The 22033-nt window shown below is 42.9% G+C and overlaps 1 protein-coding gene across 1 annotated transcript; it reads right to left on the bottom strand.

Annotated features, from left to right (window-relative positions):
* Positions 1–476: 476 nt before the first annotated feature.
* Positions 477–17756, bottom strand: eef1e1 (eukaryotic translation elongation factor 1 epsilon 1). Its single transcript, XM_088402087.1, has 4 exons — positions 17603–17756; positions 16948–17145; positions 6159–6254; positions 477–1231 (listed from the first exon to the last, which is right to left on the bottom strand). Exons 1-4 carry the CDS (start codon positions 17684–17686, stop codon positions 1088–1090), a joined length of 522 nt encoding a protein of 173 aa, XP_088258213.1. The 5' UTR covers positions 17687–17756; the 3' UTR covers positions 477–1087.
* Between the last annotated feature and the right edge of the window lie 4277 nt (positions 17757–22033).

The following is a 22033-nucleotide window of genomic DNA, read 5'->3' as shown; positions in this document are numbered from 1 at the left end:
CCACTGTACTAAATCAATCATAGAAGTGAATTGCAAATGCTATTCATTTCAATACAAAACGGTAGATGCAAATGAGGACTTATCAATGCAAAACCTTTGCACATGCTAACGAGCTAAACACATACTGTACAAGGCAGCACTCTACGGTGGAGCCCCAGTTTAAGAGATTAATCCGTTCCGTGGTTGGGATCGTAACGCGAATTCGCCGTATGGCGGGCATTTCAAACCTATGTTAATTAGCTAATGAGTGTAAAATCACAGGATCCAAAATATCATTTTGGGTGCGGCCTATGCGTACCAGTACCGGTCCATGGACCGGCAGTTGGGGATCTCTGCCTTAAAACATACCAGATGCGTGTGGCTCCTGCATTTATCTTAGCATGTATCTGTTGGCATTCATATTTGTTTTGTGATGAAATTCCCATTCCCTCAGAACTGTGAGGCATGCATCATACAGCACAACAATCGACCATAAGTTATTGTTACCATGTGTGTTTATTTTTCATTTTAGTGGGACAGTGGCAAACATTACAATGATACGGTAATGACCGAATGATTTTGTTTTGAAACGCTTGGAATCCCGGCTAATGAGGTAGAAGTAATACTAGGTTGGGGAAGCGTCAAAAGTGAGCGGAACCAAGGTTGGTACCATACAATGGCAACGGAACACATCTTGGTGTGATACAGGAAATTCTTTCCTGTCCATTTGTCAATGAGAATGCAAGTTTCCCTTTACAAAACACCAGATAAACACGATACCCATAACAAATAAGATTGATGAAGGTTTCTATTTTATAGTGTAATTGTGACATGATGTCATCAGTATGTGATACAACCGATATTAAAAAGCCAAGTGGGAATGGACCTTGTTTATATGTTTATATGGACCTGTGAAAACTTGAGTATCCCTTCAACAAGTCACCTGGGTCCTACTGCTAGTTAAAAAAAACAAACAAACAAAAAACAGGTCTGCAGTTACATACTAATCCAAAATAGGAATCCCCATGTCATTGACCTGCTCTTATCCTGAATTATTTTCTATGGGGAAATAAGATTTTTGGCGTGCCTGGTATCTATTGGCCAAGCCTCAGTGGTACTTAGTAGTGTAAATTCTGTTCCTCAGCACAACTACTGGGGGGAGGTGGTGTCGGACGCCGGCACGATGCTGGACGTGGTCGAACCATCGCGTCACGTTCATATACTGCTCCTTCTCCTGGAAGGTCAAGTCCATCTAGGTGAAAAGCGAAGATCAGGTCATTACCACCACTGTGCATCATCAATACGACACACGCAAGGCTTGGCGAAGGTGACACGCATCTGATAGAGGTCATTCCAGCACAAAAGTAGGTTACACCATAAACAGCAGATGAATCATAGCCCAATAAATCAGCGTGTCCTTGGAAAATACTGTTTGAATCTAATTAAATGGAATTTGGAAGCTGACAACATCACCGCCTAGAACCATCAGTCGGTTTTAATGATTGTGAAATCTTGTTGTGCGTGAAGCGAACATTTAAAGATCTAGTGGCAGGACTCTATGTCCCTGAGGTTAATAGGAACACTGAGTCCAAACCAAAGTGACGCCATGCCTGGTGGGGAGACTGACCTTGTTGTTTATGCTTAAACCCACTGACATCTCCTTATGGGATCTTATTCCTCTTTGCTTTTCTTTTTGAATACTAAAAACTGCTAAATTGACTGACAGTAATTTTGCCGTCAAATGAAGAAAAGAATAGATTACAGTGGTACCTATACTTGCAAATTTAATTCGTTCCGGAAGTAATTTCGGAAAGTGAATCGTTCATGAGTAGAGACACATTTTACATGTAACGTTGCGGATTAGGATCTGTTCCAAGCCCCCCAAAACGCTCCTTAACCCTTTAAATGAATAATGTTAATACCTTTTAAAAATGCATCAGTAACAAATACATATTAGAATTACATTAGTGCATAATCACTAACTTCCGGCGCCGTCACTAACTTCCGGCGCCGTCGCGAGTGGTAGCCTTTCCAGCAGCTCCGTGTTATTTTGTGTTACTTTTCGTTCTTTTTCTATGGATATGGACTTTAATTCTATGGATATGGACTTTAACGCACAGAAACGCGTTTACACGAGAAAGCAACTCCTTGCCCTGAAAAAGTCCCGTGCCGGTGAGATCCCACATTTACCTGACGAGGTAAGGAGACCTTATCGTGGCTGCAGAGCTGGAGCCAAGCTAAAGGCTAAGCGGCTAGCGGCGAAGTGGCGATACAAGCCTTCTGTCCCGTCTGTGATCATGGGAAATGTGAACTCACTACCAAACAAGACCGACGAACTGGCTGCGCTGGTGAAAAATATCAGAGCCTACAGGGAGTGCAGTTTGCTGTGCTTTACTGAAACGTGGCTCACGGCTAGCATCCCGGACGCCAACGTGGAGCTACCCGGCTTCAGCACAGTTAGGGCAGACAGAGACACAAAAGCCTGCGGGAAACGGAAAGGAGGCGGACTCGCTATGTACGTGAATACAAGATGGTGTAATCCCGGACATATAAATACAAAGATTTCCACCTGCTGCAGGGACATCGAACTTTTGGCCGTAAGTTTGCGTCCCTATTACTTGCCTAGAGAGTTCGGAACCGCCATTGTGGTCATTGTTTACATCCCACCGCGCGCCAACGCGGACGTAGCGTGTGACGTCATCCACTCCGCTGTGGCTAAACTACAAACACAGCACCCCGAGGCCATTCTGTTAATCACTGGGGACTTCAATCATGTGACTCTGGACAAAACATTACCTGCTTTCTTCCAGTATGTGGACTGTAACACCAGGGGAAATAGGACCATTGACCTGCTGTATGCAAACATTAAGGATGCATACAGTGCTACTCCACTGCCTGCACTGGGGAAAGCAGACCATAACCTCATTCTGCTTCAGCCCCACTACAAACCAAAAGTGAGGAGGCTACCAGCAACCACACGCTCATTCAGGAAGTGGTCTACTGAGGCAGAGCAGGCTCTGAGAGACTGCTTTGAATCTACAGACTGGGATGTACTGCAGGGGTCACATGGGGGAGACATTGAGGAGGTGGCAAACTGCACTACAGACTACATCAACTTCTGCATGGACACTGTTGTTCCTGTAAGAACTGTTCGCTGCTATGCTAACAATAAGCCCTGGATCACTAGCGACATCAAAGGCCTTCTGAACCAGAAGAAGAGGGCCTCTAAAGACGGTGATCAGCAGGAGCTAAAGCGGGTGCAGAGGGAGCTCAGAGTCCAGCTCCGGGAGGCGAAGGAGCAGTACAGGAGGAAATTGGAGCGGAAGCTGCAGAACAACAGCATAAAGGAGGTGTGGGATGGAATGAAGACTATCACCGGCTGCAGCACAAAGCGGGGTGCTGCCATGGAAGGAGATAGGGGGAGAGTCAACCAGCTGAATAACTTTTTCAACAGGTTTGACCACCCCCACTCGTTCCCACCCCGGAGTACTGCAGCTTCCCTCCTAGTTCACCCTCCCCCCCTAGACACCAGCACAGAGGAGGACATCTCCCCCCCACCCAAGATCACTGCAGCCCAGGTGTGTGGAGAGCTGAGGAGGCTGCGACCCAACAAGGCAGCAGGTCCAGATGGAGTATCCCCGCGACTGCTGAAGGCTTGTGCGTTGGAGCTGGGAGACCCTTTACAGCGCATCTTCAACCTGAGCCTGCAACGGGGGAGGGTCCCCCAGCTGTGGAAGACATCCTGCATTATCCCAGTCCCAAAGAAACCACGACCGGAGGAGCTCAACGACTTCAGGCCGGTCGCCCTGACATCACACGTGATGAAGACCATGGAGCGGTTGCTGCTACACCACCTGAGGCCACAGGTCCGCCATGCCACTGACCCCCTGCAGTTTGCCTACCAGGAGAAGGTAGGAGTGGAGGACGCTATAATCTATATGCTACACCGATCCCTCTCTCACCTGGACAGTGGCAGTGGTGCAGTGAGGATTACTTTTTTGGACTTCTCCAGCGCCTTCAACACCATACAGCCTCTGCTGCTCAGTGGTAAACTGACAGAGATGGGAGTAGGCTCACACCTTGTGGCATGGATTACGGACTACCTGACAGGCAGACCCCAGTACGTGAGACTGGGGGGCTGTACGTCCGACACTGTTGTCAGCAGCACAGGAGCGCCACAGGGGACCGTGCTGTCTCCTGTCCTGTTCACCCTGTATACGTCAGACTTCCAGTACAACTCTGAGTCCTGCCACGTGCAGAAGTTTGCAGACGACACTGCTATCGTGGGATGTATCAGGAGTGGGCAGGAGGGGGAGTACAGGAAACTGATCCAGGACTTTGTCTCATGGAGCGACGCTAACCATCTGCACCTGAACACCACCAAGACCAGGGAGATGGTGGTGGACTTCAGGAGGCCTAAACCCCATCCGGAACCAGTAACCATCAAAGGAGAATGTGTAGAGTTTGTCCAGACCTACAAATACCTGGGTGTGCAGCTGGACAATAAACTGGATTGGACTACCAACACAGAAGCTCTGTGCAGGAAAGGACAGAGCCGACTGTACTTCCTCAGAAGGCTGGCGTCCTTCAACATCTGCAAAAAGCTCCTGCAGATGTTCTACCAGACTGTTGTGGCGAGCGCCCTCCTCTATGCAGTAGTGTGCTGGGGAGGCAGCACCAAGAAGAAGGACGCCTCGCGTCTGGATAAACTGGTGAGGAAGGCGGGCTCGGTTGTGGGCACAGAGCTGGACAGTCTGTCAACTGTGGCTGAGCGACGAGCGCTAAACAAGCTGCTATCAATCATGGACAATCCAACACATCCACTACACAGCATCATCCACAGACAGAGGAGCTGCTTCAGTGACAGATTGCTGTCACTGTCCTGCTCCACGGACAGGCTGAGGAGATCATTCCTCCCCCATGCCATGAGGCTCTTCAACTCCACCCGGGGCAGTAAAAGCTCACATTAAACTCAAAACCTCATACTCTGCACTGCACTATTCACTTTATACAAGCACCTTAATTATACTTGCACTAGACTCCAACGATTCACACTATTCTGTTTACACTGTTAACAAGCACCTTAAGTATACTTCTGTACTGGACTTATGTGTATCTTGTGTATTTTATTTCTCATATTTTATATCTCGACTTGAGGATACTGCTGGAAATGTGAATTTCCCTACGGGGATGAATAAAGTATCTATCTATCTATCTATCTATCTAATCAAAATATATCATGTAAAGAACGATGACAACATTCTCCTAAATCCCTTATGAATCATAGTTACTGTGGCAGTTGACAATATGAATGCAGTTCACTTGTTTGCTTTGAGATGGTGCTGGTGTGTTGGTGATGAGTGCAGAGAAAGAGACCGTTTAAGGTCGTTTAAATTGTACGTTTTTATTTTACATTTCCAGTGACCCAGGAATGATCTACAAGACCACAGGAGCAGTAATATTTGTTTTTGGATTATTTTGAGCATGTATGTTTATTTAAGTTTAGTTTGGGGTCATCTGAAGTGCTTCTCGTGTGAGGTCATTCAGCCCAATCGCTTAATTGCTAACGACGTGCTAACAATGCTAACGTCAGACACGACAACCGAAAATGGTATGTTACATATGTGTTTTTATGTGAACATGTACATGTACAATGTTAGCTGCAGCTAATGTCAATTTTATGTAAGTCTGTCAGTTCTACAGGGTACTTGTTGGTGGGAAGTATGGATGAAATGAGCAAACATGAAAAATGCAAGACCACAGAAAACATCGGTGCGAAGAACCAGTGTCCGTTTGTGGGCAATCCGGGATATTAATAAATTATAAAAATGCATCAACAACTGTAAACAAATACAGTGGACATCAAGGGTTATGATAACGTATTACATTACAGTCTTGTTGGTGCGAGCGCTGATGTCTCGTGTCTCATATTATATGCCAACAATGTCACCTTTTGTATCTTTAATTTTCTCTCATTGCTAGAGACAATATTTTTCCGCGGAGGTGTTTTGTAACCTGAATTTTTTTGTAAGAAGAGGCGTTGGTAAGTAGAGGCAGCACTGTATTTCAAAACCACATTGAGTAAATGACGATATAACTAACTGGGTGTGATTAGTGACCAAGCTGTGCTCATTGAATGACAGCTTCAACAAACGAACAACACAAAAAAGGTAACTCACAATTAGTGGGTGAATTCCATTGTACATGAGAACATCTGCTAAGGTGAAGTGGTAGCCGGCCATGCAAACTTTGTCTTGCAAGTATAGGTTGAGGTCCTGGAAGAACAAAAACAAAACAAACAAAAAAACATTAGGAGAGCTGTGTGTCCTTGGGGTATATATATAATCTTATTAAACGTTACATTTTTAAGTCATATTTGAACATTTTTAAGAATAAGCAATGCCTTAATTTTGGACATAATTCTAATGGTTCCCAGACAAACTGGATGCCAATTTAGTTTGGTTTTGTAATTAGTACAAATTAATTGTTTTGGTTACTCTATTGAGTTTATGCAGTTAATCCAATTAATGATGTGACAAAAAGCGGTAATTGCAGCATGTTTACGCCATTTATTAGTTGCAGCTGTTGTTTTATTGGCCGATAGTGCGGTTTGAACACAAAGGAGTGGTTCTTTTTTCATGCAGTTCCATCCTAAATTTGTGAACATGATGACTGTTCACCGTTCCTGCGTTATAAATAAAAGTTGATAGAATATCTCTTGCTTTAATCATCTACTTTGATGTGTAAAAATGGTGCTTGACAGCAGGTTCGTTAACCTATATATCTGGCTATGTGCATAAACGGTCTCCTCGCTTGCGTGTGTGCTAAAAGAATGGCAATAAATTATTTCCTGAGGGGGTATGCATCCCTAGCCCATGACTGGCGACTTCGCACAGATGCCACACTAAACAGGCTGTTTGTTTACTCCACTGCCAAATGACTCCCTCTCACTTTGCATAACTAATGAAGCTGTCTAAACTTGGGTGGCATCATTTGCGTTTCTGTTGCCAAAGTCGCACACGGAAGTGCTGGTCCCAGGGGAGGGGGACCATCTTTAGCACTTGTATGCTGCGCAAAGGGAACTCTCGCCATGCACACTGAGCATCTTCGGGGCAAATGGAGTTATTGTGCGGTAAAAGTGGCTGATGCCAAACAAGGCATGAAGACTGCAGACTTCCACCATCGAAGCCTTGCTCTCAGTAGCCTACAGTCATGAATGTGAAGCTCAGTCGAGCATCGGAGGAGGCGGTGCTCTCTGGCTACCTCCGCCCAGCACATAGACCGCATACACTTTTGGAAAGAACAATTTTTCAGTTGCAATAACCATGAAAGGAGTCAGCAACTACCGTATTTCTCTGTGTACAAGTCGAGTTTTTTTAATCTCATTTTCAACCCCCGTATTGGGGGCGTTGACTTATAATCGCATAACTCAAAACCAGACCAATTTTCTCCACATATCTGTGTTTGAATAACCTTAATTTGAATGTGAAATAAGTAATATCATGTCATTTATAAGGCTTAAAATGATTATACATACCATACCTCTACATCAATATACAGTAGAACTCTTCTACAACAAAATCATGTTTGCAGTCAGAAATTTTTCACAACAGGGAGTTTTCACTAAAGATAAGACTTTGCCTCAGACGTGAACATATAAAAACATGTACTGTATAAGTGTACGCTTTAATTTTATTCAAATAGTACATAACTAAGCACATATATTTATACGATTTTTTTTAACATTTACTGTTTTGATTTAGAAAAGTCATCGATGTTTGTTTTCTTTCTAACACATTTTCTTCTTGAATTAATGTAATCCTAAATAGTGTTGTTAAAAGAATCAGGATTTTATGAAATTAAAAACATGTTTTTTTCCCCATGAATTCGATTGATTTCATTTTTATTCAGATATGAATAAAAATAATATACACATGTATAATATACACCTAAAGCAGACTAGTAATGAATAATAAGTCTATAACACCTTATGAATACAGAATTAATACATTAAAGATACAAAACTAAGAAAAACACCCCCCAAAAATTTCAGCGTCGTCAGCGTGATGGGATCACAAAGATGCTGGTCTGCTTTTGGTTGGCACACAGGGGAGCTGGAGATGGATATACTGGAGATGGCTGCCTAAAGACTTGACCTCGTGTAACAGTGCTTTCAATATTGAAGGAAAATAAGCTGGAGATAATTAAGAAATACGAAGAAACTTAAGCTAGCCGAGCCTAGGCTACCCTTACTAGGGAATATGGCCATAATGCCGCGTTCAGATGGAAAGCGAAGAGCGTAGGTTTTGTATTGTAGTCAACAATTTGCGCAACGGGCGCGATGACGCGTCGAGCGTCGCGATGGACGCGAAGGAGCGACGCGCGGCACGTAATTACGCATGACGCGAGAAGTTAAAAAAATTGAACTTTTATTCGTGTGTCTGCTTTGCGGTCACCGGGAGCGATCCAACACGGCCAGCTGAGCTTTCAATACAAAACGGAGCCAACCAAGAGCACTCACGTGGCTTGTAGAAAGGCGGAAGCGAGAACTTCGGACAATTGGTATGTGCAGCGTTTGCTTTCTTTTTTTAACAGCTGTGGAACCGTAGTTACTAAGCTAACGATAGCACAGCACTGACAGTACAGTATTTAGGTATAGGTATTGGCCACTTAATAGCAACATTTATGTTCTTTCTTCTTGTAGATAGTGACAATGCTGCTGTCTTTCCATTCCTGAGGCAGGGACTTACTGTGCCAGATGATTAATAAAAGGTCAAACAGTTTCCGCTTCAGAAGGTAGCCTCCCTTCTTTAGTATCTCAGTTGGAATTCCATCAGGGCCAGGGCTCTTGTTGTTTTTGAGGCTCCTGATAGGAGTAAGGACCACTAAACATGGGAGGATCATCAAGGGAGGGAAATGCCGGGAGATCTGGGAGTGCATTGAGCACTGATGGATCAGAGGGTTTTATTGTATTGAGTAGAGATTCAAAGTGCTCAGACGAGCGCTTGAGAATTAGTTGTTTTCACTTTTGTGGGCCATAGATGGCTTTTGCAGCAGCGTAGAATGTGCATGTGTTATTTGCAACTGCATATCCCTGGATCTCCTGGGCTTTTTGGAGCCATCACTCATTTTCTATGATCCGCAGTTTTTTCTGTGCCTCAGCTCTGATTGTTTTAAAATGGTGGAGGAGCGATGGAGAGTGAGGGTTGGAGAGTAGGGCAGCATGGGCTTTACGCTTGGCGTCCAGCAGATCCTGTAATTGTATTGAGCTGTTATCAAACCAGTCTTGATGTTGCTTCTGAGTAAAGCCTATGGTTTCAGCAGCTTGATGTCATCTTGGCCTCAGTTTTGCCCACTCACTGTCGAGGTCACAGGTGGTGCCATAGTTCTCCAAGGTGGAAAGCCTCATAGCCACACTTGCTGCGGTGGTGAGATGTACACTCTGCAGAGTCCAGCACCCTGTAGTTCAGTCACTGTCTTGGCTGTTGTTTCTTGTGAGGGGGTTGGATCTTCATTCTCAACTTGGATCTGATCAGCCGGTGATAAGTCCAGCATTCAGCCCCATGCAGACTTCTTGTTGATCTTGCTGCCGAGTGATTGTGTAGTCGATCAGCAGGTGCCAATGTTTGGACCGTGGGTGCAGCCAAGATGTTATGTATTTCTTTTTCAACTGGAACATTATGTTGGTAATGAGAAGTTGATGCTCAGAGCACAGAGAGAGGAGTCGAATGCTGTTGTTTATTTTTCCAGATCTGCGAGTTCCGATTATCTTAGTCCAGAGCTTGGCATCTGTGCCAACTTGGGCATTGAAATCACACATGAGGACAAGCTTATTGGACTACTGTCAGCATCCAGGGTGGGTGCATACACACTGAATAGCGTAGCAAACTGGCCTTTCACCAGAGGGATACGCCAGGTCATGAGCCGCTCACTGATGCCTTGAGGAGACTCCAAGAAATTATTGATTAGCTTGCTTTTCACAGCAAAGCCCACTCCATGGAGCCTACGTTCACCTTCTGGGAGACCTTTCCAGAAGAAAGTAGAGCCTTCACCAACTTCTTTCAGGGAGTCTTAGCCATAGAACCGAGGCTCATTGAGTGCTGCGATGTCATCATTGTAGCTCTTTAAGCGCATGTGGAATGAGCACCGTCCGTCTATGAGGCCTTCCCGTTCTGTCCTGAGTGTCGAGGAGGGCGCGGACATTCCAGGTAGCCAGATTCATAATCGTTTGTTTTCTTTTATTGTGCTTTCGACCACAGTACAAGATGTCTTGGTGGCCAGGATTGGCCACCCTGGTATGAGGAACAAGCAATTTTTAGGTCAACTATTCCAGACCCTTCCCCAATTTGGGGTGAGCAGTGCGGGCCCTGAATAGGAGTGCTCAGTCATACGGGCAGCTGCCGAAGGAAGATCTTTTTCCGTTACAATCTTCACAGCGACCATCAAACCCATGACGCCCCTGTGCAGGACTCCAGCTAAGGAGCTTCCAGTCACATCCTTTACTTGCCCCCATAACTTTGTCGCCAGAGGACTTTTCAGAAGAAACTGAAGCTTGCGCAAAGAGTGGACTTGTGTGAGGGATGGGGTTCGCTGTTCCTTCCTCCACAATCTTGGCCACACCCACCGTATTCCAGTGGCAGGAGAGGAACTCAAGACGACCTTTATGTGAGTGCAGTTGCAGGGGACTGCCAGAGATCCAACCTGCCAGAGACCCAGCCTCCTGGGAACTTGCCCATACATGTGTCCTCGGAGCATGGAATTTTCGTGGGATAGAGTCATCGATAGATAGTCATGGGATAGAGTCATACCGGCTCAGACGTTGCAACTACATCTACGTCAGTTGCTAGGGGACCAGGGCAAACTGATGAGAAATGGGCTACTGGAACAAAACCCTCACACCCAAAGATTGGGTACCAAGCCCCAACAGCCTCAACACAAGAGCTGCTGACCTCAGAAGGAAGATCGTGTCCCGACTGGAAACCTGGTGCCCCCAAAGAATACCAAAGCTGAGTTGCCAAGTACCTACAGAAGATCTACTAGTGGATGTGAATGCTGCTCTGAATACAATCTCCACAAGAACCATCATCGAGACCAAACAAGCTGATACACAGTACAGCAACAGTGATCATAGGAATGCTTGGATACAAAGTGGGCTTGCAACAAAACAAACAGTACCCACAATGGAAGAGACGATTAGAGGCTAAGATAAAGGCAGCACAAAGAGAAGTGAGGGATAAATGGATGGACAGATATGTCACACACTAAGATAACATCCAAACAAACATTTATCTGATCCAAATCGGGAATTTAGCAACCATTTAACTTAATCCAAGAAAAACACAGGCAATATGACTAATAATGTATGTAAAATATGATCAAATCTTGCTCTGTGTATGCTTTTGTTGAATGTTTCATTCTGCAAGCAAAGGGGAGAGAGGCATATCTACTTTGCCAGAAATTGCGCATTCAGTATTCCCACATCTGGAAAAGATTCTCTGTGAGAAATTATGGACTGTTCCACTAAACATTGATCAATTGAAGGTTGAAAGATGGCTAACTTTGGATTAAGAGGTCACATCACGAGTGACATACTGTTGAAAAACTGTTTTCTGTGTGTATCTTGGGATGAAAACGTTTTATATTGGAAAAAAAAAAAGTGGTTCACTTGACGGGTTGTCTCTGTGGTCCATTTTATAGAGGACGACTGGTGTTTGAAAGAAGGGTGTTAGGGCCACAGCAGGACAGACATGGTGTTGAGGAAGCACAGAGCACCAGAGCTGAGATGCTCAGGGCGACTTCCTTTTGTAAGTGGCACCATTAAAATATTTAAGAGGCCTGTCTAGATAACATGCTGCCGCCCAGCGTGACTCTCCGACATGCAATGATCGTGTGTGTCACTGTGAAAAGTGCGCACATACATATGCGCTTCACACTGACAGGACAGTGCCAAGAGGCGCTGAGTGTCCAGCAGACCCATGACCGCCGATCCATTTCACGCTGACTGGCGTCGGGCACATTAAGGCATTTTTCTCTGTCATGAGGGGCCGTGTCACTGAAAGGCCATACATCAGTCTGTATTGCTGTCGCGTGTGTCTTCTTGAAACACGCACACACACTGTACTTCTGGACAAATGAAAAGAGAGGGGAATGGTGAGGCGCCTTTCAGAGGAATTGCTTTTCCAGTTACAGACCTACTGAGACTGTTTTTACTCTGATGAGAACCTCAAATGCAAGAATTCACACCAAAGTGTTCCAGATGACACATAACACTTGAGTCAAAAACACTTGTAACCAGAAAATTTGAGTGTCCAAACAAAGGATGAGTGATTAAAATCTGAAGCTAGCTGTAATTCATGTGGTGTTCCTGAGACTGGAGAATTCTGACATCTAGCAAAACAATATAGCACTTTGAATACCACAATATATAATGAGTATATATACATTACATGGTGTTTGTGCCGTCTGCCATGTTGAATGAGAACATAATCTTTCTTTCATCCTGTATAAAATAAATCCCAAAAAAGGATTAAATCAAAATACTACGCTTATGACGAATGGTGGAATCTTTGGTTGTCTCACGATTCAAATCCGATTTTGGGGTATCCAATTGGATTCAGAATCAATTTTTGATTCTGAGCAATTTTCAAATTAAAGGATTCAATTCAATTTACTACAAGTGATTTCTGCTTCAATCCATAGAAATGCAAAAATGTAGAAGACAATGTATATATATTTTTTTTACAGTATCAAGTTTTGATTTGTTAGGAGCATTCCACAAAAAAATAGCAGGTGAACACCTGCTATTTTTTTAAGCTTACAATGAACTGCATAACCTTTAAAGTATAAAATAATAAAGTGAACAAAAAGTAGAATATACATTGTCATTTCATAGTACCAAAATATGTGAAAAGCTGTTGCTCAAATGAAAATTATTGATATTTCTCAATACATTTATGACAAACAAGATAGAAAAATGAAAATTTTCGAGTAAGCAGATAAATTGATAGTATGGGGAAAGGCATGGGGAAAACCAGTTGGTTCATCTCTGAGCATATAGAGTGCATTATCAGCCACGATTATTTGTAACATATTATTTAGTACAGTAGAAACAGTAATTTCAATCATTAACATGTATGTGAGTAATATGTGATTGTGAGTTACTTTGGAATTTGCATACTTTTTTTTGTATTTTATCTTTGGTGTTATTTTATTTTGTTTTGTTGAAGTTTAGTGTTGTGTTGATTACAGGCTTTAGGTTCTTTATGAATAGTTTTCCTTTGTAAGCTCATTGTTTGAAGAGTCTCTTCCTTAATAAGTACAAGCTTCGTCCGAGCTATACAGCAAACTAAACTCTGACGTGATGATGCAACACATCCTCACACTACTTTGTAGCTTTGAATGCACATCTTGGCATCAACATCAACAGAGTGAAACTAAAAATCAAGAAGGTAAACTCAAATCACCCATGTTTTTCGATCGCACACATTCATAGCAGGGGTAAAAGAGAAATACACATTTCAGTCAACTGACGCCCACAGGTCTCGGACTGTGGGGACCGCCAATGTATCTCCAAGAGTATTCGCCAAGGTACTGAGGTGGCTAGATTCGAACCCTCCAACCGAAAGGCGGCAGCAGCAGAACGGAAACAACATGCTGACCTGGCCATGGGACCACCCCTTTTGGTGGACCGGCGAATACAAAAGATGGGACCAGAAGACAAACAGGCATCATTCTCACCGTGACACGGGAATGATCCAGAGATCTCTGTTTTGGATAATTGGCTTGTAAACTGCAATAGACAATTTGGTAATAATAAATCTTCGAAGTATTGTTGACGCGATGAACGTGTGCATGTGTGTTTATCCCGGCTCATACCCGAACGCGCAGGAATCTTTCACAAAGGTATGTAAACAATACAGTATTATTCAACTGGGTCTGCAATCAAAACTAAGATTAAATGTGAAAGATCCAACAACAGGTTGCGACAAATTAAAAGCAGAGCTTAAAAACAAGAGTAGGCTCGAACAAATGAACTGAAAGTCAGAAAAAACATTAAAACTCACGGCCGTAAGAAAGCAAGGACTGCTTTCAAGCAGCGCAAGCTTGACAGTCTCGAACGGGTTGCGTGGTGACGTCATAGCAGAGTGCGTGGTACTGAAGCTGACAGGAAACACATCGAGTCCCGTCTGATTGTAATATCAATTTAATGACCTTTTAGAACAAATTAAACCGTAGTAAATGAGAATCGCGATCCTGATGAAAATAGATTTTTTAGCACTCCGCTACTTATGACTACACCGTAGAAGCAGTCAAACTTTATGAGTAGATTACGAACCAACTTTCTGACAACACCATTCACTCCCAAAATGAATGTTTTATTTTATTAGTATTTCTGTGACCGTTTATCTTTTAACAGCAAGGGTAACATGTAGTGCAACATTTATATCACGGAACTTTTCCTCCAGTGCAATCACAATATAGTAATGCTCAAAGTAATAACAATAATAACTCAAATAATAACTCTAAACACTCAATAGCATTATAACACAATGTCAATATGACCAACCTTGTTAAACTCTAAACACACAAAAGAAACAGGTAAAGCTTACTTTATCAGTTCAGTCCCCATTTACGAATCCCAACCTCAATATTGATCCATATACAGTATATATATACAGTGTGTGTGTGTGTGTATATATATATATATATATATATATATATATATATATATATATATATATATCCTGCAGATGACAATTGATGTCAGTGCAAGGGTCTGTTGTGTCAACTTGTGTGCATGTTATCAGGCCAAAATCTCAAGGGCATTTAAACTTTTGATCAGGGTCATTTGTGTAGTTTCTGTTGTCATTATTATTTGAAAAGCATAAACACAGTTGTTTGATAATAAATGGTTTCATCCATGCACTAACCATGCGTGAAAGAAAAGTTTTTACGTTATCATTTATATTCTCTGAAAAATGGCCAAGAATCAATAAATTCTGCCAGGGTATGTAAACTTATGAGCACAACTGTATAAGGCACACCGGATCATAGGCGCACCATCAGCTTTTAAAAAAAATTAAGGCTTTTAGGTGCGCCTTATACAGTAGTAACTTTTATATATATATATATATATATATATATATATATATATATATATATATATATATATATATATATATATATATATATATATATATATTGACAATGATGTATAATCTGCTCCAAATTCACACACACACCTAAATATATATATACCGTAAATTCCGGACTATAAGCCGCTACTTTTTTCCAAAACTTTCAACCCTGCGGCTTATTCAGTGATGCGGCCAATTTATGTAATTTTTTTCTAACGGCCGCTAGGGGCGCTCGAGTAGAAAAGGTAAGATTAAGACCGGTGGAATATATGCGTCGAGGAAGACTGCAACTTCCTGTCTTGTGCATAAATTAAATTAGCGTGAACATACCCTCATCATGGAAAATGCAAAAAGAAAGGCATATGACGCAGGACAAACTCCATTCCAGCTGTGATTCCTGGGGGCATAACGAAGTATTTGCAGCCGCTTGACATTAGTGTGAATCGTGCATTTAAAGTGGCGCACCGTGTTGGATGGGAGAATTGGATGACCAGGGAGTGTGTGACGACATCTATATAACAGTTTCATTCCGACACTGAGGAAGATGACTTTGATGGCTTCAGTTCAAAGGAGGAAGATGAAGACGGCTTACCGTGATTTTTACCAGTATGTTTTTACCAGACCTGTTATACTGTGTTACTAGCGTGTTGCTACCATGCTGCTAGCGTGTTGCTACCATGTTGCTAGCGTGTTGCTACCATGTTGCTACCGTTTTACTGCCCTGTCACAGGCTTCAGTTCAAAGGAGGAAGATGAAGACGGCTTGTCGTGATTTTTACCAGTATGTTCTTTTACCAGACCTGTTATACCAGACCTGTTATACTGTGTTACTAGTGTGTTGCTACCATGCAGCTAGCGTGTTGCTACCATGTTGCTAGCGTGTTGCTACCATGTTGCTACCGTTTTACTGCCCTGTCACAGGCACCGTTTGGGAAGAAAGTTATATTATTATTGTTAAGTTATATTATTAAAACTTTGAAAACTCTCTCTGTGTACCGTCTTTCTTTGTAAATATGTTTACATGTTTTAATGTGGGGACATGCGGCTTGTATGCAGGTGCGGCTTGTGTATGTACAAAATCGGTTTTCCTCTAAAATGTAGTGGGTTGCGGCTTATAATCAGGTGCGCCCTATAGTCCGGAAATTACGGTGTGTATATATATATATATATATATATATATATATATATATATGTATATATATATATATATATATATATATATATATATATATATATATATATATACACACACACACACACAAAAACACACATTCCACTACTGCGGATTGGCTACATCACATATTTTTTTTCACTATGCATGTATATTATAAGAGAAATGCATCGCTTGTAAATGCAGTTTGAACATTAGACCTTTTTTGTCCTATTTTTTGTACAATTTTTGGGACTTTTTTTCAGTGACGGCACTGATGAGAAAGAGTGGGATTCTAATCTCGCAATATCTCTTTGTGCGAGATTTCATCCCATCCCTGGTATGAACCTTAGTGAAGTCATGTTTAATCTCAAGAGATTGACCTTGATTTCTCGTCTTCCCAGCGAATATTAAAAAATGAAATCTGCTTGTGTGTTGTGTTGATTATGCCATGAGGCTGCACACCACACATAGTACATTCATTACTCTCACAGTATGAAATACTCTTGAGTACCCTTTTCTTTTTTCTCATCATGTGTTAATGTTTAGATGTCTATCAACAGTTTTAAAGTTTTGTCTTGTGAACCAGGCTTAAAGATGCCTTAAGTGCAAACTGGATTTATATGGCCACTGTAGGTAGACTTAGAAGCTCCTGGAAAAGGATAACATTTTTTGCACCCACCTTTAGGATAGTTTTGCTTTCGTCCTTGCTACATCCATCCAGCTTGCTCACTCTGTACTCCAGCCACTGATGCACCACTGCCCTGTCCTCTGTGCCATCTCCGAGCAGCTCAATACGCTTGGCTTCGTTCACCAGATGGCGGGCGATGGTCACCAGGCCCACCAGGGGAGGACCATTGTTATTCTGCAGCACAGGGATCTGGAAGAAGGATGACCCAATAATTTTATCCTGATTTTTAAAATGGGTCATACTCTTTGGCGCTGTCTCAAATTATACTCAGAACTGCTTTTAATCACACTACATTATGATGTTTTGTTTTTATTGTATATTAAGGGTGAATATTTGGGGGATCAGACCCCCACCCACAACAACCAAACGTTCTTACCAAATTTACCCGTAAGCGGCTGCGTCAGTGACATCGCACCATATACGGTTTCCATTATGTTCTGCAAATGAACACTGTAGTGCCAAATTAACCTAAAATGTTAACATTCAAATAAAGTTGCCGCTTTCACATTTCGTCTAGCACAAATACAGTACAGTGACCAGTCACATGGCTAGCTTGCTAGCATTACCTTATACTCTAAAGCGTATAACGTTAACTTTCAAATAAAACGATGCAATTAAACGCCATACTGGTGCACGGTTTTGTCACCTTTTTGTCCCCACGGGTACTGTACTTGTTGGGCTTTTTCAGTCCTAAATATTTCTCGAGCGATGCTAGCTCCCGTAACGCCATGGTTGTTCACAACAAAGAAGTACGTCATCTGCGACACTACCCGATTGGCTGTTTTCTCTCTGAGCCTGCTTACTTGACCAATTGCAAAACGGGAAGGAGCCGCCTCAGTTCTATCGCCTATTGCATCAGAGCGAGAAAAGGAGGGGGGGGGGGGGGGGGGGGGACGACAAGCGAGAGAGGGATAGAGAATAGCGATGACGACAAACACAAATGAGTAGTTGAGTCAACGTAAATATTACAAGGATAAATATGAGAAAACAGACAACAATAGACATAAATACAGCCAAAAAATGTATTCTAATATATTGAAAAATATCAAGTAGTACATTAAGCAATATATTCCCATATATGAGATTTAGTATTTATATTTCACTATATATTGCAACATATATATACATATACATATATTGCAACTGTTGCATATTTACAACATATTTAATAATGGGATAATAATATGTCGACCGCCATGTTACATTTCGCCTTTCTCCAGTAAGTGACCACAAAGTCAACTTTCAGTTTGCTTGTATAATTGAATCTGAGAATCTTTCAAAATCCCCAAGGATGGCGAAATGATCAAAAAATGAGTTCAGACTAGACGAGGGTGTTTGGTTTCATTGAAGTTTTCTGCAAGGATTTGCGGTCAAAAGGAATCAAAGATGACAGTGAGAAGGGTCCAGAGTTTCATTTTTGAGTCCTGCAGCTAACTTGACTTGCTCTGTCTGTCTGCGCCTGCTACGTGACCTGGTGTGTGTCATGTCTGGGTAAATTTGCACCATGATGCTATGATGTCCCCATAATGAAATGTCACCTGTCGGTCAAAGGAGGCTTCATTAACCATGGAGTGTCCAGGTGTGGTGTGTGCATGAGTGTGTGCATGTATGTGAGTGACAGCAAAACAAAGGTGACAAGTTTTGTTTTCATTTGACTTGATCCACGATGGTAACATCTCACCTGACCGTAACACTTGAGGTCAGACCGCAAAGACACAATAAGTGTGTTGTTGACAGAATCTCTTCAGCGATTCCATACATCAAGTAATCAAGAAATCAAGTTTCACAAGATTAATTTAGTGAGTATTGGATAGTTGATATTAGATTACATAATTCACTAGGGAGGGAAAACATATGTTTCTCGTGACTTTTTCTCTATACCATGTCAGATTCAGTCAGCGATCACTGCGAATCTGCAGTCACTATTCGCTTACTGTTTAATCACTCAATAATCTCAACAATGTCATCAGGCTTCTTCCAAAAAATTTGTCCAACCAAAAAAAATCCAATTTGATCAAGACAGTCTCTCCAATGTGTCCTTGGTCCCCTAGACCTCCTCTCCAGGAAGGCATCCTAACCAGATGCCCGAGCCACCTCAGCTGGCTCCTCTCAATGTGGAGGAGCAGCGGCACTGATTCCCTCCTGGATGACCAAGGGAGGGCCCAGACACCCTGTGGAGAAAACTAATTTTGGCCACTTATATCCCAGATCTCATTCTTTTGGTCACAACCCACAGCTCGTGACCAAAGGTGTGAGCAAAAACATAGACAAACCAGTAAACAGAGAGTTTTGGCTTTGAGCTCAGCTCTTTCTTCTCCACAACAGACTGGTACAGCATCTGCATCACAGCACCTATCCTGTTGCTCTCCCATTCCATTCTACTCTCACATGAAAAAAGACCCCAAGATACTTAAACTCCTCCAGTTGGGGCAGGAGCTCATCCCTGACCCTGGAGAGGACTTCCACTCTTTTCAGAATGACAACCATGGTCTCACATTTGGAGGTGCTGATCTTCATCCCAGCCGCTTCACACTTGTGTTACACCCAGCCTAGGGGAACTGGGATATAACGTGTGTGCTCCTCCGTCAGTACCTTCACCATCAGAAAAGGCCTGTAAAATTAAAAGTATTGAACAAAAACAGCAGCTTTTATTGTCTTCAGAGGGAGAGCAAACAAACAAAATAATAAACAAAAGATCTTCTGAATCCCTAACTAACTAGCCAAACAAAAAGGAAATGAATGACAATTGGCTCACTATCTACCTAACGCAAAAACAGGAGAAAAAGAGTAAAACAAAAAACGGCGTCTCCCTACTACTACTGCTCGATCTACAGATTCTTACAAACACAACTAACAAACACAACTAACAAACACAGCGAACAACACAAATGCACACTATTTCTAACAGTCCCTGAGGTGGCGTTTCCTGGCGGTAGGATGACCGGAGAGAGACAGTGTTTGGTCCGTGGGCTGTTTAAATAGGGCGGAAAATCAGGAGAGCCAGCCAATGGGATGACACCACCTGCACACAATTGACACACTCCAACCAAAAGGCACACACACGCACACACACACGCACACACACACACACACACACACACACACACACACACACACACACACACACACACAAACAAAGGAGAGAACACAGCAGAACACATACAAAAACTACATATGACCCACGGGTCATAACACTTGACTGCGAGCTGCTCCAGCGAGAGTTACCAGTCATGGCCAGAAAAGCCAACATCACCTTATCATCCGCATAAAGCAGAGATGCAATGCTGAGAGCCTCTCAACCCTTCGGCTGCACCTGGAAATTCCGTCTCTAAAGACAATGAACATCATCTGTAACAAAGGGCAGCCTTGGCGGAGCCCAAACCTTACTAGAAACAAACTTGACTTACTGTCGGCAATGTGGCCCAAACTCTGACATCGATAGTACATGGACCAAACAGCCCATACCAAGGGGTACAGTACCCCATACCCCCGAAGCCCTTTCCACAGGACTCCTCAAGGGACACGGTCGAAAGCCTTTTACAAGTCCACAAAACACAGGTAGACCGATTGGGCAAACTCCCATGCATCCTCGAGGATCCTGCCTCAGTTGTGGCAATGCTCCACTATCCGGTCCATGGCCCGGAAGAAAACCATACTGCAAACACACCTCTGAGTTTCCAGACTCTGCTACCTCAAAGGAAGTCATGTTGGTGGAATTGAGGAGGTCTTTGAAGTATTCTGCTAACTGGTTCACGACGTCCTGAATTGCAGTAAGCAGCACCCACTCTTCACTGTACAGAGGATTAATGGTGCACAGCTTCCCCCTCCTGAGATGTTGGATAGTTGAGCAGAATTTTCTCTAAGCCATCCAGATGTCGTTTCCAATGGCCTCACCAAAGTCCTCCCACGTTCAAGTTTTTGCCTCTGTGACCATCAAAGCCACACTACGTTGGGTGCTGCCTCCGGAGTCCCACAGGCTGAAAAGGCCTGACAGGACTCCTTCTTCAGCTTAAAGGCATCTCTTACCAGAGTTGTCCAATAGCAGGTTCGGGAATTGCCACAACAGGCACTGAGCACCTTACGACCACAACTCCAGCCGCCTCAACAACGGAGGCGCGGAACATGGTTCACTTGGACTCTTTGTCTCCTACCTTCCACCAGGTGATGATCATTTGACACTTCCGCACCTCTCTTCACCTGATTGCCCAAAACATGCGATTACAAATCTGATGATATGACCATTAATCATCAAACTGCGGCTTGGAGTGTCCTGGTGCCAAGTGCACGTATGGACACCCTTATGTTAGAACATGGTGTTTGTTATGGACAATCCGTGATGAGTAAAGTCCAATAACAAAACACTGCTTGGGTTCAGATCTTGGGAGCCATTACTTCCAACCAGGCCAGGTCTCACTGTCATTGCCCACATGAGCATTATCAACTAGTAAACTAAAATTAAATCCAACAGAAATGTAGTTTTCTTAAATTTGAGATTAAATATGATATGCAAATGAGGCAATAGTCAAGTAGGCGGAGACAAGTTCCACACATCCCCCTAGGCAGAAATATGCAAATTTAAAATAATTTTGATGATATTTGTATTATTATCATTACATTTAACAGTTTATTACACTGTTGTGTAACGAAGCAAATATAGTAGTTTTAAAGGAATTGAGTTGTTTCATCTTGGTTCAGGTGCCGTTTGACATTGTCTTTTTAAAGTCCTTAGTGTACATATGTGTCTTTATTTGGTTGATTTGCACATGGGTGGCTCGGTGGAAGAGTGATTAGCTTGTCCGCATCACAGTTCAGGGACCCAAGTTTATATCCACCTGCATCTTCTCCCTGAGCCTGTGTGGGTTTTTTCTGGGCACACCTGCTTCCTTCCACACTCCAAAAACATGCATGGCAAGTGTATTTGACATTCTAAATTGTCCCTATGGGTGATTGGGTGTGTGAATGTTTTTTTTGTCACTCTGTGCCCTGCGATTGGCTGGCAACCAGTTTAGGGTGTTTTACTGCCTGTAGACAGCTGGGATAGGTACAAGCAAGCCAGGGACCTTAGTGATAGGTCAGA

The sequence above is a fragment of the Hippichthys cyanospilos genome, chromosome 19 (assembly GCF_059441005.1).
Source record: "Hippichthys cyanospilos isolate Australia breed blue-spotted pipefish chromosome 19, RoL_Hcya_1.0, whole genome shotgun sequence".
NCBI lineage: Eukaryota > Metazoa > Chordata > Actinopteri > Syngnathiformes > Syngnathidae > Hippichthys > Hippichthys cyanospilos.
The sequence above is the reverse complement of the archived record's forward strand: the minus strand, read 5'-3'. Positions and strand labels throughout refer to the sequence as shown.

What these genes read in the sequence shown, in the direction of transcription:
- eef1e1 (XM_088402087.1), bottom strand. Translation starts at nt 17,686, where the DNA reads ATGGCGTTACGGGAGCTAGCATCGCTCGAGAAATATTTAGGACTGAAA. An exon ending in GTACCCGTGGGGACAAAAAG is followed by an intron (nt 17,146 to 17,602) that starts GTGACAAAACCG and finishes TCCTTCTTCCAG; the next exon opens with ATCCCTGTGCTGCAGAATAA. An exon ending in AAAGCAAAACTATCCTAAAG is followed by an intron (nt 6,255 to 16,947) that starts GTGGGTGCAAAA and finishes TTGTTCTTCCAG; the next exon opens with GACCTCAACCTATACTTGCA.